This window comes from Aulonocara sp. 'chitande type north' Nkhata Bay, linkage group LG6 (assembly GCF_057382095.1).
Source record: "Aulonocara sp. 'chitande type north' Nkhata Bay isolate Kocher_YH1m ecotype deep benthic linkage group LG6, A_spYH_male_GT1.1, whole genome shotgun sequence".
Taxonomy (NCBI): Eukaryota; Metazoa; Chordata; class Actinopteri; order Cichliformes; family Cichlidae; genus Aulonocara; species Aulonocara sp. 'chitande type north' Nkhata Bay.
The window spans coordinates 42,484,826-42,502,592 of NC_141349.1; the positions used below are offsets into that span (position 1 = coordinate 42,484,826).

At 41.5% G+C, this 17,767-nt stretch overlaps 1 protein-coding gene across 9 annotated transcripts in view; it reads left to right on the forward strand.

Moving 5' to 3' along the window:
- sorcs1 (sortilin-related VPS10 domain containing receptor 1) overlaps positions 1 to 17,767 on the forward strand; it is a 193,512-nt gene that overhangs the window by 157,502 nt on the left and 18,243 nt on the right. For 6 of the 9 annotated variants that reach the window (XR_015129972.1, XR_015129971.1, XM_086297080.1 and 3 more), the window contains exons 13-17: positions 1,716 to 1,810; positions 2,153 to 2,260; positions 5,736 to 5,853; positions 7,270 to 7,403; positions 14,307 to 14,420. Coding sequence is in view for 7 of the 9 variants with exons in the window: in XM_086297080.1 (XP_086153206.1) it covers positions 1,716 to 1,810; positions 2,153 to 2,260; positions 5,736 to 5,853; positions 7,270 to 7,403; positions 14,307 to 14,420 (569 nt within the window). In the remaining 2 variants the exon portion in view is untranslated. The remainder of the gene's footprint in view (positions 1 to 1,715; positions 1,811 to 2,152; positions 2,261 to 5,735; positions 5,854 to 7,269; positions 7,404 to 14,306; positions 14,421 to 17,767) is intronic. The other 3 variants (XM_086297081.1, XM_086297079.1, XM_086297076.1) reach the window with 1 other exon arrangement.

A 17,767-nucleotide genomic window follows, 5' to 3' on the forward strand; every position in this document is an offset into this window, starting at 1 on the left:
AAACACAGTGGAGAGGCCCAGCTCAGTGACTTGAGTGTTGGGTACTTCTGCATTGGCTTTATTTCCCTCCCAGAGGTGGTTGCATGTCGGTGGATAAATACAGAAATATAGAGGACAGTTGCAGGCTGATCCACTTACCATACACTGTGTGTGTGTGTGGTTCACCAACCCACTGGAGAACTGACTGTTTGGTCTTTGTATTTTTCTCTTGGGTGATTTCTGGGAAGGTGAAAACAATGTGTAGGAAAGCAGCTCACAGTGTATATGAAAGTATTTCCAGAGCTGACTTTCATTCACTAACATGGATTTTAAGCTTGGCTTCAAAAAACGTCAAGGCAAAGTGAGCAGTTGGGACCTGAGCATTGAACGTTGTGTATCGCATTAGAACATCCGCCTGTCTTCCTCTGTTTGATTTCGCTTGTCTGTGGACTCCAGTTCCAGTAAACATGGCTGGCTGTCAGTCTGAAATGACCTGCAGCCCTGATCATAATCATCCATGTGGTTATCCACCATCCCATTTAGCTTCTGAGTTTCATTTAAAAAAAAAGCCTCACACATGTAAACAAACCAATGTGCAGTGATGAGTATGAGGTGATTAGGTCAGACATTACCCCTCAGATGGAGATCCAGGATGCAATTAGCAAAATGACTGTTACAAAAATAATTTGGCATTTGTTTTATGGAAAAGTTAACATTGGTGGTGCAGAGTGCAAAGTTAGAGTAACTCTATAAGCATCATTAGTAAAATAAAAAATCTGAAACGAATGCATTCATCCACCAAGGCTGAACATTAATCCAACCCTAAGCATGAATTGACTCCTGAGCTCATATTTTATACCCATACTGAACCCAAGAATATCAAGACAATGATGCAGATTATGAAGAAACGAAACAAAACAGTAAAAAGTCCTTTAAAAATGTCAAAATCTTGAAATTGACTTTAAAAGTTTATCAAACAAATAATCAAATACCTCATCAGAAAAGGTAAGAGCCAGGAAACCCCTTAAATTTTCATCCACATATAAATAAGACCAATTAAAAAATCAACATCATTGTTCAGAAACAAACTCATCCCCACGGCTTCTATTCGGGCGCCACAACGTTCTAATCAGATCAGTTGTTCTTGTTTCCAAGCACAAACTAATTTTAATTTAAGAGTCACAAAGTTTGCCAAGTCACTGCTGTTGGCGAAGATCAACTTCCTGCAATTACACAATCATGCAGTGCAGCAAATATGTTGTATTTATTAATATTACAGCCTCATGTCTGATAATTAATTTTTCCAACGATGTGCCCCGTTAAATCTTGAACAAACAGCCGCTCGCCATATGGAGCACAATGAACCGACTGACCTCCTGTCCTCTCGCTGAAAACATCCTCCTCCTCGCTCGTTGCCTATCCTCAAGTTTAGAATATAAGTCCTCAGACAACAGCCAGATTTTTTTAAGGTCACCAATCATATTACTTCTAAAGACCGGCTGAATTCATTGGCTGCATAAACCGCACATTAGACGGCCTCTACATCACTAGATTCACTTCAGTTTATGAGGCTTGTTTCTAATTAAACACAGCAATGAAAAATAATTATTTGGAAGGTAATGTAGCAAAGCAGGGCCATGATTTGCATGTATGAGTGTGTCTGTTGTGAAAAATGACAGGGTGGGTGTGTGCAAATGTGTATACAAGTAAGAGTACATCAAGCGTTTTTGTCCCAGCAGATTTTTGATGAGGAGTATGCAGTGCTGTATCTTGACCAAGGAGGGGCTTTGGTGGCAATAAGACACACTCCGCTTCCCATCCGACACCTGTGGTGAGTCATTATGACAGAGACGCCATTTGTCACAGCATGACTAATTTTCTCTGAGGAAACTGCAAGTCCTAAGTTAGTCAAGTAAAGGCAAATGAGTTTGTCTTGGAACGAAGGGAGGGTACGACTCTGTTTAGAAAACCTTGGATGATTGTCATTCGGCTTTCTGGGTTTGAGACTGTAATGACTTTTGCTCTCACTGATCAGCGTTCTCCGAGCGGAGAACCTTCAGCCCTGCGCGGAATATAAAATAAAGTCGTTAGACAACTCTCAGGGTCATTAGTGTGCGCACACAGTTGAGGGATTAGCAGCGGCCCCTTGTGAAGCAGCTGTTTGTGTTCCCAGGTTGAGCTTCGACGAAGGACGGCAGTGGAACAAATACAGCTTCACCAACACGCCCTTGTTTGTGGACGGGGTGCTCGGAGAGCCCGGAGAGGAGACTCTCATCATGACGTGAGTAGAAAAAAAACAGAGGAACAGCAAATTGCTGGTGTCTTTAAATGCGCGCTCTCTCGCGTCGTGACCCGAGCCTGTGCCGCTTCCATCTATAGCTCTGCTCTATTCAGGATTCCTGACTGTGCGTTTTCCTTTTCATGAATAAAAAGGTTTCTGTCAAGGTCTAGCCAACATCAAAACTGGCTGTCTGCTGATTATGATCACAGGAGATCAATGCTTCAGCGACAACCTGACTGCCCATTTGAAGAGCATGAAGAAGAGTGATCAAAAAATGCCTGAGAAAACAGACGAGAAACTTTATTTCTTTATAAAGTTTTAACTGCATTAGAAAGTGGAGAGAGGCATGGGGATGATTTAGCGTGCCCTCAGAAATCAGATTTATGAAGATTCCTTCTGTGTTCTTTCAAATTTATTATTAGAACAGCCCAGAGCAGAAGTGCGTGCATATGCTATGACGCAGCACTGCTCCCTTATTGGAGCAGAGATTTAGGACTTTGGGACGTGTTACCACAGCCATTACATCAATGTTTCATGATACCTGCCATAAATGACAGACTGACAGCTGGCTGTGGAGTCGGCCTTACAGGAGAGTGATAGGGCACAGCTGGAGAGAGAAAAAGGAAAATGCAGCTCTTCTTTTGGTGGGACTCGAGGGTGGGGAGCTAAAGGCGATGCTGGTAGAATAAGTTCTCGAATGCAGAGCCTCTGAGCTGGCAGACACACCATTCGTTTTCATAAGACCATCATGCACTGTTTTCTTATCAATTTGTACTCATTTTTACAGTAAGTGCCTGTCATGGCTGGGTGCCTCAGAAGCTAATTGACAGATTGATTGTGATAAATATGCTGTGGTATGAATGGTGAGGAGGGGTCAGTGCAAAGACACGCAGCCACTCAATTTAGCTAGAGATGGAATATTTATCCACTTAGTCTCATAACCTTGGATTGTGTTTTGTTCCTGACCAGTACATAAAAAAAAATATGGCTTTTCGTTCTGATTAAGTTAAACTTTAAAAGAAAAGGTTTTTAGTAACAGCATAACGCTGGAAATTATATACTGTGGATTTCGTTTTTAGATTGGGAACATTTCAAGTGTTAGTCACTGTTAACGAATCGCATGTAAAGACTAAAGCCTTCCAGCAGAACAATTTATTGCACAATATGTCTTATTTTCCATGTTTCATTTCAGTCTGTGCTGACACCATAAAATAAAACCAACAAACCCTTTATTGGATAGGGAAGCTGTGTGGAGGTGACAAAGTAAGCTGAGGTTGAACTTTCTGTTGGCTCTCTGTAGTCGCTGCACAACTATTTCTGTCACGTGTGCTTTGAATGAAAAGTTGGATGCCTTCTCGAGTCTAATGTGTTTTCCAATTTCCCAGCTCCCTACTAGAATCCAGCAACTGGTGGTCACTTGCTGCAAGACAGAGCCATGCAACAGCGACTCTTTTTGTTTTAACTTCCATGTCTCTGGCAGTATGTCTAGGGTTAGGGTTGTGAGTGTAGGCCGGGTTTGGGTTTGGTTAATGTGCTCTCCTTTACATAGATTTTTCACCTCTTTGCACTACTTACATCGAAACACTTTTAACAGTAAAACTGTACCTACAAAATGAATGAGAGTTCACTTGAAATCCAGCATTTAGTCCCTGAAATCTTTTTAGCATGTTGCGAAAGCCTAAGCCCTAAGCCTAGACAGATCACTGGTGACTGGATGGATTTCAAGAGTGACTTCAGTCATGCTATCAAGTGATCAAGTAAATAATAAGCAGTTGTGCTTTACAAGATACCGAGCTGAATTCTGGCTCAAACCTCCTGTAGCCTCTCTTTCTGGTGCTCTGCTTTCCTTCCACAGTCCAAAGATATGCTCTCATCTGTGATGGATGAGGAGCCAGCCCAGGGTGTACCCTACGTTTCGCCCTACACCTGCGGGGATAGGCTCCAGCATCCCGATGATGCTTACTTGGATAAGTGGTTAACAAAGTGGATCATTGGATGGATGAATAAGGTTTCAAAGAGGCAGACTGCTAGATTAGTAAATTAAAAATACAATGGAGGATAAAAAGTGCCTTTCTGTTACCTGTTGGTTCTTCCAATGATGGATCGCAGGCGGCAGATCTTGTGTGTTTTAAGTGAGGAGCCAAATGCACACAACGCAGGCGGGACTGATCTTAACAAAAGTGCAGATTTATTCGGACTAATGGCAAAACAGACAAAACAAAAGGCAAAAGGCAAAGTCAGAGTTGAGATAAACTGAACTGGGAGAGCTAACCTAAACACTAAACTTGGACACAGGGAACGTGGATGGTGACACGAGGAACCTAGACATGGAGACCTGGAACATGATAAGAACAGACAACCCGGCAATGACCACATATTATAAACACACGAGGGTGACGAGGGAAGTGGAAACGCTGGGGAACACAGCTGGGACGAATAGACATAATGACACAGGAGGAAGGAAAACTGAACACAGAATGCAAGACTGTCAAAATAAAACAGGAAACAGACTAAGATGCACAGCTCAACACTGGGCCCGGGGAGAGAAACAGACTTAGAAATAGAAACGGGAGACCAAACACAAAGACATGACGAGGACTTGGGGAATTAGAGAGAGAGAGACACAGAGAGGAGAGAGGGAGGGACGAGGGAGACATGGCAGGGTGGGGAACATGAGAGCAGAAAAGGGAGAAGAGACATAACAACAAGGCTAAGACCCAGAGATCCCAAGAGAGAGGGACACAAGGACACAAAGAGAACCTAATAGACAACTATAGACTTCAAAGACAAGAAAAACTCAAAACATAGAAAGAACTAAACTGAAGGCTAAACTGTAAACATTGAACTTAAACCCTCTTTATAATGTGAGAGTCACAAACACACTATAATCTCAAAAGAGCCAGTGCCCTGACACAAACCTGTAAATCTTATATATCCATGCTTGCAGCAGTTTTCTTGCACGGATCATCTGTTGAAGCATTTGTCTCTTTCACTCACAGTCTTTATCAGCTGTTTAGTATTTCACTTTTAAAGGCTCTCTGTAATTTCCTAAAACAGCTGTCCACTGCTGGTAGTATCAAATGCTAGCTAATGAAGTTGTTTATTTCTGGTTGCATTTTCAGTTTGATGCTCTGAAGTGTATTTGGGGCATCCGAAAGCTGAACGCGCAGGATCAGCGTTAATAGACCTCCGTGCTTCCTTTCACGATAACGATGGCTCACGACATTCAGCGCAACAATGAGCCTCACAGATGTGTTTTTAATCATGTGTGGTCAAAAAAACATCAGCTCTGTGGCCTAGATGATAAGATTCATCAGACAGTGCTTATTAGCAGGATGAATTCACTCCCGGCTTTGATCTTCGTGTGGGATTTGCTCACCAGACTTTTTCTTTAACATCGTTTTAGTTCGATCATTATCCAAATCGTGTTTTGTATTTAACGAGTGCAGCGTGTGTGTCTGCTTTCTTTTTTCAGGATATTTGGACATGTCAGTCATCGATCGGAGTGGCAACTGGTGAAAATAGACTTCAGGTCCATTTTCAACAGGAGGTGTATAGAGGCAGATTATCAGACATGGCACCTGCACAACCAGGTACAGCATTTAATCAGATCAGGATAGAGTTTTGATTCTTTTTACACCCTGTACAAAATGTTTTAGAGCCTTTAATTATATTTCAAAACTATTTTTAATTAAATAACATTTCAAAGAGGCAGACTATTAAAATGATTTTTAATTTAAAAAGTATACTAATGAGCTGCTTCAGTAAAACACATCATTATGAAACCAGGTCTAAGTACCCTAGCTATACGAACCCCAAGTGCAATGTTTAGCAGAAAAACTAAATAACTTTGAATTATAGACAGTTTCCCCTTTGACTGCATGTCTTGAAAAGCCAAAATTCCAATATTCTGAAATGTCAGGGTTAGAGCTTTCAAATTAGGATTAGGAATCATGGAATAAAATGGTAGTAAGTAAAAGGCAGGACTTAAAGGAATTAAACTTGTTACTTAATGAACTATTATTTCCTAATGAGAAGTAAATTCATTGAAGGAATTCTGAAGTCTGTGGAGACCATCTCCTCCAAACACAAGTTCTTAAGTTTGGTTGATTCAGAGCCCCTCGCTGTACGCTTTCAGCTTTGCTGTGTTGTGAAGCTGGAGACCTCCCAGCGCAGAATCCTTACGATTCCTCCCTCATGCTTTAAGTGAACCTCCCAGCATACGTTAAACCTGCTCCGAAAGCTCCTCAGCCTGGTCGGGCCTGAAGCAGAGCCAGACGTTTAAAGCTTGCCTTTATTCATGGCCCACTTCTGTAATTGGTTTAGACACCCATATGCTCAAAGCAGGCTAATGATCAAAACATATAGCATGGAAGATGACAAGAGTCCAAGCCAATTACAGGGCTAAAATGCCCAAATGTAGTGTGGGTATAAAAAATAAACACCACCTGAAAACAGAGGTTTTGTGTTTAAGTTAGGGAAGGAGCTGGCAGTTGTATTTGTGGATGCTGGCAAGAATGTTTTTAGCCATCTCACTAGTGACACCTAATGCACAAAGACAGAATGTTGTGGTAATAAAAAGAGAGCAGCAGTGTAGGATGAAGGATGCAGTGGAAACAGGCTGCTGATATCTTCACATCTTTTTGTACTCGACTGATTTTATATTCACTTCCCACACATAGACACGTGGCTAAAAATGGATTCGGTTCTGGCAGCGTTTGCAGCTGAAACTCCTTCACAGTCGTTCATCTCAATATCACAAAAAAATCCCTTAAAAAAGAACTCAAGCAGCACATTCGACAGTGTGACGCTTGCAACGGAGGAACAGTTGCTGAGCTGAGCACGCCACACGCCACGAGCCCGTAAATATGCGCTGAACAAGAACGGTGTTCTTTGCACACATGGCTGATTATATCCTGTAAGTTATTTATTGTGGATACGGAGTTACAAAATCACTTCAGTTTCAAACTCTGTTTCTTTCCGCTTGGCTTTGTTTTTGGACCCTGCAGGGTGAGCCGTGTCTGATGGGAGTCAAAAGAATCTACCGAAAGCTGAAGCCCACATCCAGGTGCGTTATGGGAAAGACATACTCAGTGACCATGACATCGGCACCATGCGACTGCACAGAGGCTGACTTTGAATGGTCAGTATTTAATTTTCATTCAGTCCACTTTGTATGTGCTAACACTTTACAATCCCCACTTTTAAACTGTGCATTAATAATTCATCAGATTTGAATAAGTATAATCTGGGACTACTGGGCTCTGGTGGCTCCCTGGGAGCTGGAGAACTGTGCCTGGGTCTCTGCCTCAGTTGGTGGCGGTGGGGGACTGGGGTTGGTGCTCTCTAACGGTCTTGGGGTGTGGGGCGCTTGTGGTGGCGGGTTGGCCTCTTCTGGGTGGGTCCGGCTACAGGGCCTGGGGCCCTGGTTCCCGGGGTCTCTGGCTAAGACCCTTCTTGCGTGGGGTTGGTCTGCGCCCCCTTGGGTGGGGTGGGCTTTCTCAGGTGAGGAAGCATACATTGCTGAGTGCAGCTTGTCCCAGACCCAGACCAGGGTGTCTTGTCCTTTTCCTGTGTGTGTCCCAAGACTCATCTGAACACTCCGGTCTACTGTCTTGGGTGGAGGCCCCGGACTGGGTGGTGTCATTGCAGACCCTACACCCCCCCGTGGCTGGGTGTGGGAGATGGGGGTGCCTACTGAGCCAGTTATTTCCTGGCTCTCTCCTTACACACCCACACCCACACACACTCTCCCTCATACAGCACATGCATGCGTAGGGTCACAGTGGGTAGAGCCATTCACGTGGCTGTGTCGGTGCTACCTGTGAGTTTTTGAGTGTCTGTGTTCCAGGTGTTGTATGTTTGTTCTCTTACAGGTGCGGTAGTTGGCGATACATTGTGTATTTCTTTTTGTACTCTGTTCTTTTATTATGTCTTCCCCAATCCTCTATTTTTCTCTCCCTGTCCTGCCTTAGACATTGTCATACTGTATACCACATATAATAGAATAACTGAAATAACAGGAATATAAATGAAGATGTAAACAGAAACACCCTAAACAAGAGGAGCCTGTAGAGAATTTATAGAGCTGCTCTTGGAAAAGCAAAATGTGTTTGGCACACAGTCCATTCAGATCATAATTCTGATTGTAAAAGCTGCCAGAGAGGTCAGGACTTGAACAAGAAAAAGAAAAACACAGCTGGTGTAAACACTCGACACCGTCAGAGTGTTTGGATTCTCTGTGTTTTTGCTGGGTTTTTTGTTTTTGCTAAAAAGTCTGACTCCTGTGAGCCCTTTTCGGTGTGTGTGTGTGTGTGTGTGTGTGTGTGTGTGTGTGTGTGTGTGTGTGTGTGTGTGTGTGTGTGTGTGTGCACTAGAAAGCCTGCAATATTAAACCAAAGTTGCTGGAACTCTTAACACTTTACCATCCACTTTGTTATTGCCTTTGACCTTGAACAATCCTGTAAATAAACCTGTTAAACCTTAAAAAAAAAAAAAGACCTCAAAGTAAACTGTGCTTGTTGAGCATGTGGCCAAAATGTAGCCTAACCCGAACTGACATCTGGTGGATGTTAACAGGTTATGAATTTTACTGTGAACACACAATGATAATTCATTATTGTTAATAATCATTAGCAGTACCAGGATTCATCATATTCATTAGTTTATCTATTCTTAGATTGTATTTATGAATTTTACATTTTGTCATAGCTGATAAAACATGCTGATAGTATTTTAAAAATATTACATGTTATATGATTTACTGTGTATTTGGTAATGATGTTTTGTACCCAGTGCTTTAGATGTAGCTTTAAATATAATTTTAATGTTGCAGTGAGGTATTTTTAACCTAAACCATAATGTTCCTGTAACCACATCTAGCCTGTAGTGCAAAAAAATATTGCATTTAATCTTATTGAAGAATATGAATTCTTTACAAAAGACTTTCCAGTAATTATACTAAAGGTTTATTGGAGATTCTGAAAAACTAGTTCATGCATTTATTACTTCCAGGCTGGACGACTGTAATTCATTATTATCAGGCTGTTCTAGAAACTCCCTGAAAAGCCTTCAGTCCTGACAGGGACTAGAACGAGAGAGCAGATTTCTCCTGTATTGGCTTCCCTTCATTGGCTCCCTGTTAAATCCAGAATTGAATCCTCACATACAAGATCTTGAATAATCAGGCCCCATCTTATCTTAAAGACCTTATAGTTCATGTACAATATCACTTGTTGTTCCTAGAGTATTTAAAAGTAGAATGGGAGGCAGAGCCTTCAGTTTTCAGGCCCCTCTTCTGTGGAACCAGCTTCCAGTTTGGATTCAGGAGACAGACACTATCTCTACTTTCAAGATCAGGCTTCAAACTTTTCTTTTTGCTAAAGCATATAGTTACTCTGCAATATCGGGTTATATATAATAATATAATATTGGGTTAACATAGGCTGCTGCAAGCTTCCCAAGATGCATTGCATCTTTCTTGCTCACCTTTTCACTCACTATGTGTTTATACACCACGCTGCATTTAATTATTAGTTTTTATTGATCTCTGGCTCTTTTCTATACTGTGTTTTCTGTCTTCCTTCACTCACCCCCAACCAGCCACAGCAGATGTGTTGTCTAAATATTGCTGCTAAACGCAAACCTCACCAAAATATCTTATACTTGTTGTTAGGAATGTTTACATCACAGTTGCCTGGGCTTGGCAAACTTAACACAAAGCCACCGTAATTTCTGTAAGGTGGTACGGCAGAGCGGGTCTAAGGAGCTCGGAGAGAAAAGCGTCTGGACTTCTTTAAGTTTCCTTGAAGACGTTTCATCCGAGAAGCTTCTTCAGTTCTAGGATTTTAAGGCCTATGGGAGCGTCCCCCAGAAGGGTTGTGGACCCCTTATTGATCCTCTGCTTAATCACACGAGCCAAGGTGTGAAAACAGGTGTGGGTCAAAATCAAGGTTTCGGGTGGAACCACTGTGACACCTGGCCACACCCTATCATGTGATTTACTGAGGTCAAATGGCCCAGGATATGAGTGGGTGTTAAGGTGTCTGGGAAGGATTCTAGATGACAGACAGTTGGTGTGGTAAGCCCCGCCCTCTGTTCAAAGATGGCTGTTCACATGTAACATGAAGTGTTTGTAATGCCTGTCATTACAGGGACCTTTGAAGTACATTAAAATATATCTGAAATAAATGACCCCTGTCAAGGTCAATTACTGAGTGACCCAGCAATACAATTTACCAGCAAATGGTAGAATAATCTACTTTATTACAGTTATTGGATTTCAGCCATTCACCCTCCATTGGTTGGGGGTGATGGGAAAGAGAAGAGAGCAGACAGAGCCACAGTTTGATAAATGTAAAACTGAGTGTGTTTCATTTTTCTCTTATTGCTTCTTCCCTCCACAGATGGAAGTAAAAACTAGCCAGAGCTTTAAGTTCAGGAATGACACTGTGTCCCCCTCATAGTATTACACACTATTAGTGCACCCATCAGCCCCGTCCCATTTTTCATTGTATGGTGTTTCAGTTCAACTCAGCTTTATTTATAAAGCGCCAAATCACAACAACAGTCGCCTCAAGTAGGGCTGGGCCATATTATACCGTTCACGGTAATACCGGTATAATGTTAGGCAACGATAGGAAAATGAAATATCGCGATAGAATGGGAGTAAAACGCGCATGCGCAGTGCCTTTGTTTTCATACGCACATGGCCGATTGTTGAGTGAAACAGATGAACCAGAATTGGTTTGTAAAAATGGTGCAACTTCAGTGATGTGGAACTGGTTTGGTGTTTGTCCGTCAGATACACAACAAAGCACATTTTTTTGCAGAACATGCAAGCGGCCGTTGTCATTGTCATATTTGTCGGACTAAGATGCTCTTAAATCTGGGAGTAATCTGGGTCCTAAACTCCTTATTTTTCAGGTCAAACAACACTGCAGCATCACTTAGAGTTAAAAACTGTCTAAATTCTTTCATCTTTAATAAAACGATCAGCATTGCTGTTTTACCAGGTGTAACTATGAAGTTTAACTTCCAGGCATCCATGAAAACTAAAGTTATTACATTTAACGGAGTTAGACGTTAGCAGGAAGCTAGCGGAAGTTAGCTCGCTAGTTTCGCTAGTTACCTAAGCATGATATAGCATGTTCTGACTGAGAGATTTCTGAAAAAAATCAAACGTACAGTTCTGCTATCACTTCCAACATAAATGAAGACAGGAAACTAAACAGCAGTGACGTTTGTAGGGTTACTGAAGTTGGGCTAGCTGGTATATAATGATGTGCTACGTGATCGCTAGCGACACAGCTATGTTAGCATAACATAAACAGTGAAGCTGGAGGACCAACACTAACACTTTTCCACTTATAAAAGTTAACGTGAAGGTTCTTCATGGTTAGAGACAAATGCAATCGCATGGCAGGATGTTGTAAACGGACCAAACTTCAGTCAGGAGAACAACTGAGATAATCCATCCACAATATGAGGTTAGTCATTAATATACTGCAACAACATGGGAATAGAGCAGCTGCCAGAGAATTCAACATTAATGAATCAATGGTACAGAAGTGGAGGAAGCAAGAAGAATGAGTTTAATAAAGTTTGATTTATCTGACTGCTTTGTTTCGCTTAATGTGCCTTATAATCCCGTGCACCTTATGGTCCGAAAAATACATACTGCACACTGCAGTTTAATGTTGCAAAGCACCTCTTTTTAAGTTCAGTGGATATTATACATAGTTATGCTCAGGATATGTCAGCCCATTTCTACTGGAAATGCCTTTTGGTTAAACTTTCAGCAAGGAATTTGCATTTGCACTGTTACATTTTTATAAAGCTTTAATGTACATAAAAACCAGCTTCTTGTTTAAGTGAAAATAAATGGAAGGTTGTCTTTTTGCGCTAGTAATGTTGTGGAGTTGTATTTTGTCTCGCATCAATTATATCGTCGGTTATATCGTTATCGCAAATTTTCAAATATATATCGTGATAAATATTTTTGGCCATATCGCCCTGCTCTAGCCTCAAGGCGCTTTATATTGTAAGGTAGATCCTACAATAATAGATACAGGAAAACCCAACAATCACACGACCCCCTATGAGCAAGCACTTTGGCGACAGTGGGAAGGAAAATCTCCCTTTTAACAGGAAGAAACCTCCAGCAGAACCAGGCTCAGGGAGGGGCGGGGATGTTTGTAGTGTCAGTATGATTCCCTCCAGTTAATACACAACACCACGGTTCTTCATTCACAGATGGATTTATTCTTCCGTCACACTTCTCCTCCAAACCACCATAAAATTCACCGTCAAACTGTCATTACATAAAAGTACAGAATGACCAAACATAAAAATTACAAATAAACATTAAACCCAAGTTAACAAATGCGCGATACACAAACACAGTTAACATACCTCGCTGGCTGCAAGTAACTGAGGGAATGAGTCCGCTTCAGGAACAAAAACTTAACGAAAATAATTCCCAATTTCTTCTTCTTTACAGCTTTCTTTTACTTTAAAACAGCTTATTTATTCCTTCTTGTGACTTAGTCAACTTACAGTTTAGCTTCTTTGCACATGCTTTCTAGACTGTACTTTGCGGCACTTAAAGGCGCCTGTGCACAACACAGAATGAAACTTAGTTCCTACCCCAAAAGGAACAACAATAAATAAAGGAAATAAATAACATATTGAAAACAAATTGACATAATTTATAATTATGGCAGTTAAAGTCATTCATGCTGGACTCCCAGACATCACTCTAACTGCCACTCTGGACCACTGCTGCCATCTGTTTGTTTGCTTTGCTGACATCCGTGCACAAGAAGCTTCTGTTTGTGGCACTTGAATCAGAGTCGTTTGGTTTCTCAGTAGCTTGTAACTCAAAGGAAAGCGTGGGCTCTGTTATGTGGGACACTCGCATACATCATCACCGAGGGTATGATGGCATCACCTGGAGGACAGAGAACAACACATAGCAGCGGCTAATTGTTACGCGAGGTATTTCCTTGTATTTGGCACAGAGCCCTGGTCTTATCAGATGTAGAGATGCATTTGCAATATGTCCCGGGGTTTAAGGAAACTGGGTTTAAGTGAGGGATTAAAAGATAAGAGATCACCGTGAAGGATAACATCCTCCAGATTATAATTGCAGAGCAGCTCTGGCACATTCTCCCGGTGGCTGCTGCTGCTAAATGGAAACCAGTTAGCTGCTCAAACATATAACTGTGTGTGTGTGTGTGTGTGAGTGTGTGTGTGTGTATGTGTGTGTGTGTGTAGTCATTCCCATAACTGTGTGTGTGTGTATGTGTGTGTGTGTGTAGTCATTCCCATAACTGTGTGGCATCGTCACCTCTTGAAAGGACAAAGTGTTCAGTGGAAAAAAAGATGATATTTCACACCTGCCTTTGTGCTGGTGACTCCTGATATCACAGCTGCAGTCACAGAGAATGTTTTTCTACATTAGACAAAAAATATTTTCTTTGAATTATCAGCAGTTTTAATGTTTGTTTTCCTGCGTATTTCTTTTTTCCTCACGTTGGTCCCATACCTGCAGGTCTCTCGAGGAGGACTGCTTTTGAAATAAGCTCTATCAAAACCATAAATCACTGAGCCTAATAGCTTTCATTAACAATCACAACACTTTTGCATCTGTGTGCATGTCGCGCTAATTGGGGCAATTTGTCCCTATCATTTTGGGGACACAGCGCTGCTCTGCCTTTTAATTTATGGCACAAACAACTCGTGGGCTGTGTTTAAAGAGCACCGAAGAAGCAGCTGCTGCGGCTCCTTTGAAGTCGATACTTAGATGACATTAAGGTTCCATGTTGAATTTCAATCTGAAATGATCTTACAATATGGAGCCTCTTTCGGTTTCAGAATATTTTATTAACTTTTGATTGATTTCCCTGTGAGTATTATCAGCCATTTTATAAGCAGGTGTCACACTTGTAACAGCCTTTATCTAATTTTCAAATTGAATTTTCCAAACGCTGTCTCCTCCATGTCCCGATTTAATGACGGCGTCTGTTTTGTCGGATCGTTGCAGTGATTACGGCTTTGAGAGACGGACGGACGGCAAGTGCACCCCTGCCTTTTGGTTCCATCCATCATCGATGTCCAGGAGTTGCACCACGGGGATGACTTTCCTTAACAGCACCGGGTGAGGATGAGAGCTGACTAGAATCAGCATGCACAGTCTCAGCAGCGACTCGCAGGGATTGGATAAAATGAATGGTGCATTTGAGCCGAACAGCTCAGGGTGCTTTAATTAGTTTCTCAGGGACGACACGGCCGGGCCGAGGAAAATGTGGGCTGAATGATCAAACCTGCACTTTTAAAAAACAATCATGAACCAACAAGGATAAAGCACCGGTAATAAAAAGATCTTCTTTGGGTGAAAATTGTGTCAAGAATTTCAAAGAGGGATGAATGAAAAATTCAATGCCAAATCCAGTGTGAGGGTGTGTGAAGTGCCGTGGCTTTTTCCAAAAATAACTCAAGCGCCCAGGAAAAAAGTCTGATTTAACATTGATGATCACAGTGTGGATTAAAGCTCAGAGCTAAATGGTCCTCAGGAGAAATGCATTTAAAAAATGTCTTAAATGTTAACAATAATGGGACTAGTCCATTTTGTTCACTTAGGAAAATGTAAGCAGAGGTATTGTGAATAAAACTGATGGTGATAGATGTTCACCATCTTACCCAGAACACACGTAGGATTGTTGGGGATCAGATGTACGATGCTTGCATATTCTTCCTGTGCTAACGTGTGATTTTCATCCCACAGCCCAACAACCTATGCTTTAGTTTCATTTGTGCTTCTAAAGTGCCTGAAAGTGTGATTGGGAGCATGAATGAAAGCCGTTTCTCTGAGTTAGCCCTGCAATAACTCCTCTCTCGCTGTGACAGCTGGGGCAGTTTGTCATGCTGTGAATTCAGAAATGTGAAGAAGGCTTTATACAAATTTGAAAACTTGAATTATGCTAGCTTTAGCGTATTTGACGCCCAGAATAAGAACTGCTTCTGCTAAAAGTCTGCTTTGGAAAGAGTGGATTACTATAATTACTATAAGGTCATAACGGATTAATGATTATTTCTTTGACTAAAAGTTGTCACTCTGCGATCTCAGCTGCAGAAATCTACCATTTAGGTTCATTACTAGACTTTAAGATTACTATGTGTATCTTTTTTTTTTTTTTTGCAGCGAGAAAATAATTTTAAAGCAAAAAGTATTCAAAGTCTACAGGAAACTATTCAGGGAACTGCCCTTCTGTATATAACTTTGGCAGCCTGGTGACATGTTAGCATTATCTGGTGTCGTTTTCACCAGACATAATTTTCTTTTTCTCAATATTTATTTATTTATTTTTTGACAGAACCTTTTAAGATAGAGAAAATGTCAGGAAAAATAATTAGATCACATCCCTGCAATCAGAAATAAATGTGATTGTAACAAGACGAAACATTTGTGTTGTCCTGATCGCATGGCCATGAAGCCGTGTTTGTGCAGCAGTGAGCTGCGGTGCTGTATCCATCCGACTTGGTTGTTTATGTCTTGCACTCCAGACACCAGACGATGCATCCTGATGCTGTTTTTGTGTGTGATCTCTTTAGAATGGCACACGGGTGGTTTAGAGGTGTGGAGATTGAATTTTTTCCCAGTTCCTAACAGAAACTAGTGTTTTAGTTTAATTGATGATTCCAAATTGGTCAGAGGTGTGGATGAATAGTAATTGTTGTCTGTGTACCTCCCCTCTTGCCCAGTGTCAGCTAGGATAATCTATCACCTCCTGTTGCTCCAGCTAGATAAGTGGTTAAGAAGGTGAATTAATGGATGGATGGTAGGTTGTACACTCCAGCACAGTTGTGGAGGGTCAGGAGGGTGTAAGTTGGTCTCTCATCCAAAAAGAAACCGACTTTCATTTCTGAACACATGTAAATGTAAATATTTAATTCTTTGTAAAACAAGGCACTTTTTTTAAAAAATTGATAAAGATTTGAGTTGCAAAAAAAAAAAGATTGTAGGTGTACAATGACAATAAAGGGCTACTTTTTTCTATTCTATTTGAATGGATTAACTTTTATGAAAATAAGATTATTACTATTATATATAGCTTCTTTGGATGGTGTTTTATCCTTGAGCTTGAGGGTCCTGCACAGTATCTCAGCTGTTCCTAGGACTGCACTCTTCTGGACAGATATCTTGGGTGTTGTTCCCGGGATCTGCTGGAGCTGCTCGCTTAGCTTGGGGGTCACTGCACCGAGTGCTCCGATTACCTCTGGGACCAGTGTTACCTTCACCCTCCACATCTTCTTGAGTCCTTCTCTCAGTGGGCATGTGGCAAGAAATACCAAGGGCTGAGTTCCTGATGAAGGCTCTTAGGGTCCTGTTGATCTTGTACAGTTCTAGGTACTCGAGGATTCATGTGTGGGGGATCGAGTCATAGGCCTTCTTGTAGTCAATCCAGGCAGTGCACAGGTTGGTCAGTCTGGTCTTTCAATTTCGAGCAACTGCTCTGTCTGTCAGTAGCTGGTGTTGAGCTTCTCTGGTATTCCTGCCAATTCCTTTCTGTGTCGCACTCGTGGTTCATGCATTGAGCCACGTGCCTGTTCATCTTAGCTGCTATGATGCCTGACAGGAGCTTCCATGTGGTACTGAGGCAGGTTATTGGCTGGTAGTTGGATGGGAAGGTCGCTGCTGGGGATCATTAGGAGCCTTCAGTTACATATATATGTGGAAAGCCTAAGGGAGGCACGTCAGCAGCACTGTTAGTGACAGTCAACATGATATTAATTAGTCAGACGCAGCATGAAACAGGTGGGTTGCAGAGTGGCTTGCAGTTGTGCAACAGTTTCAACAGCGCTCCCTACAGGATGAGAAATTGGTGAGCAGTGTGTAACCTGCTGAGGCTGGCACTGAGATCAGCTGATGTGTTTTTCTTTTTGCTTATTTGTTTTTAAAAAAATTAAAGATCAGCAAGGTAGCAAAAGCTAACTCTAAGCTTTCTTACATAATTCACGTCCAGAGGGACTGTCATAAACCCTCCCTTTCTGTTTAAAGATACTTGGATAAAGAAAACATATAATTTTCTGACATGTAGTAAGGATTGTAAAATATCAAATGCTGTACTCTGAATATGTATAACAACCAACATGATTAAAGAAAACATGCAACACAATATCTCTGTGGCAAAAATGGCACATTCATTGTCACCAGAACATTAATCAGGGTAAGTGCTTTTTAAAATTTCTGAAGGAGCCTCAGCACGGCTCTTTGTTGCAGGAACATTGACATTCCCACCACATTTTAGAGTTTCTGTCAAAGGGCACATTGTTTGTGTTAGCGTCTACGCCCCTCACTACACAAACAGCACTGCTGGCACTTCAAATTGAAAAGTTTTTTTTCCTTTTTTCTGTTAAGTTTTCTTGTGAATCTAAATGAGGGAAGTGCAGACAGATTAGGCTCTGCTGTTATTTTAAACATAAATATGGTTAGTTTATACGAAG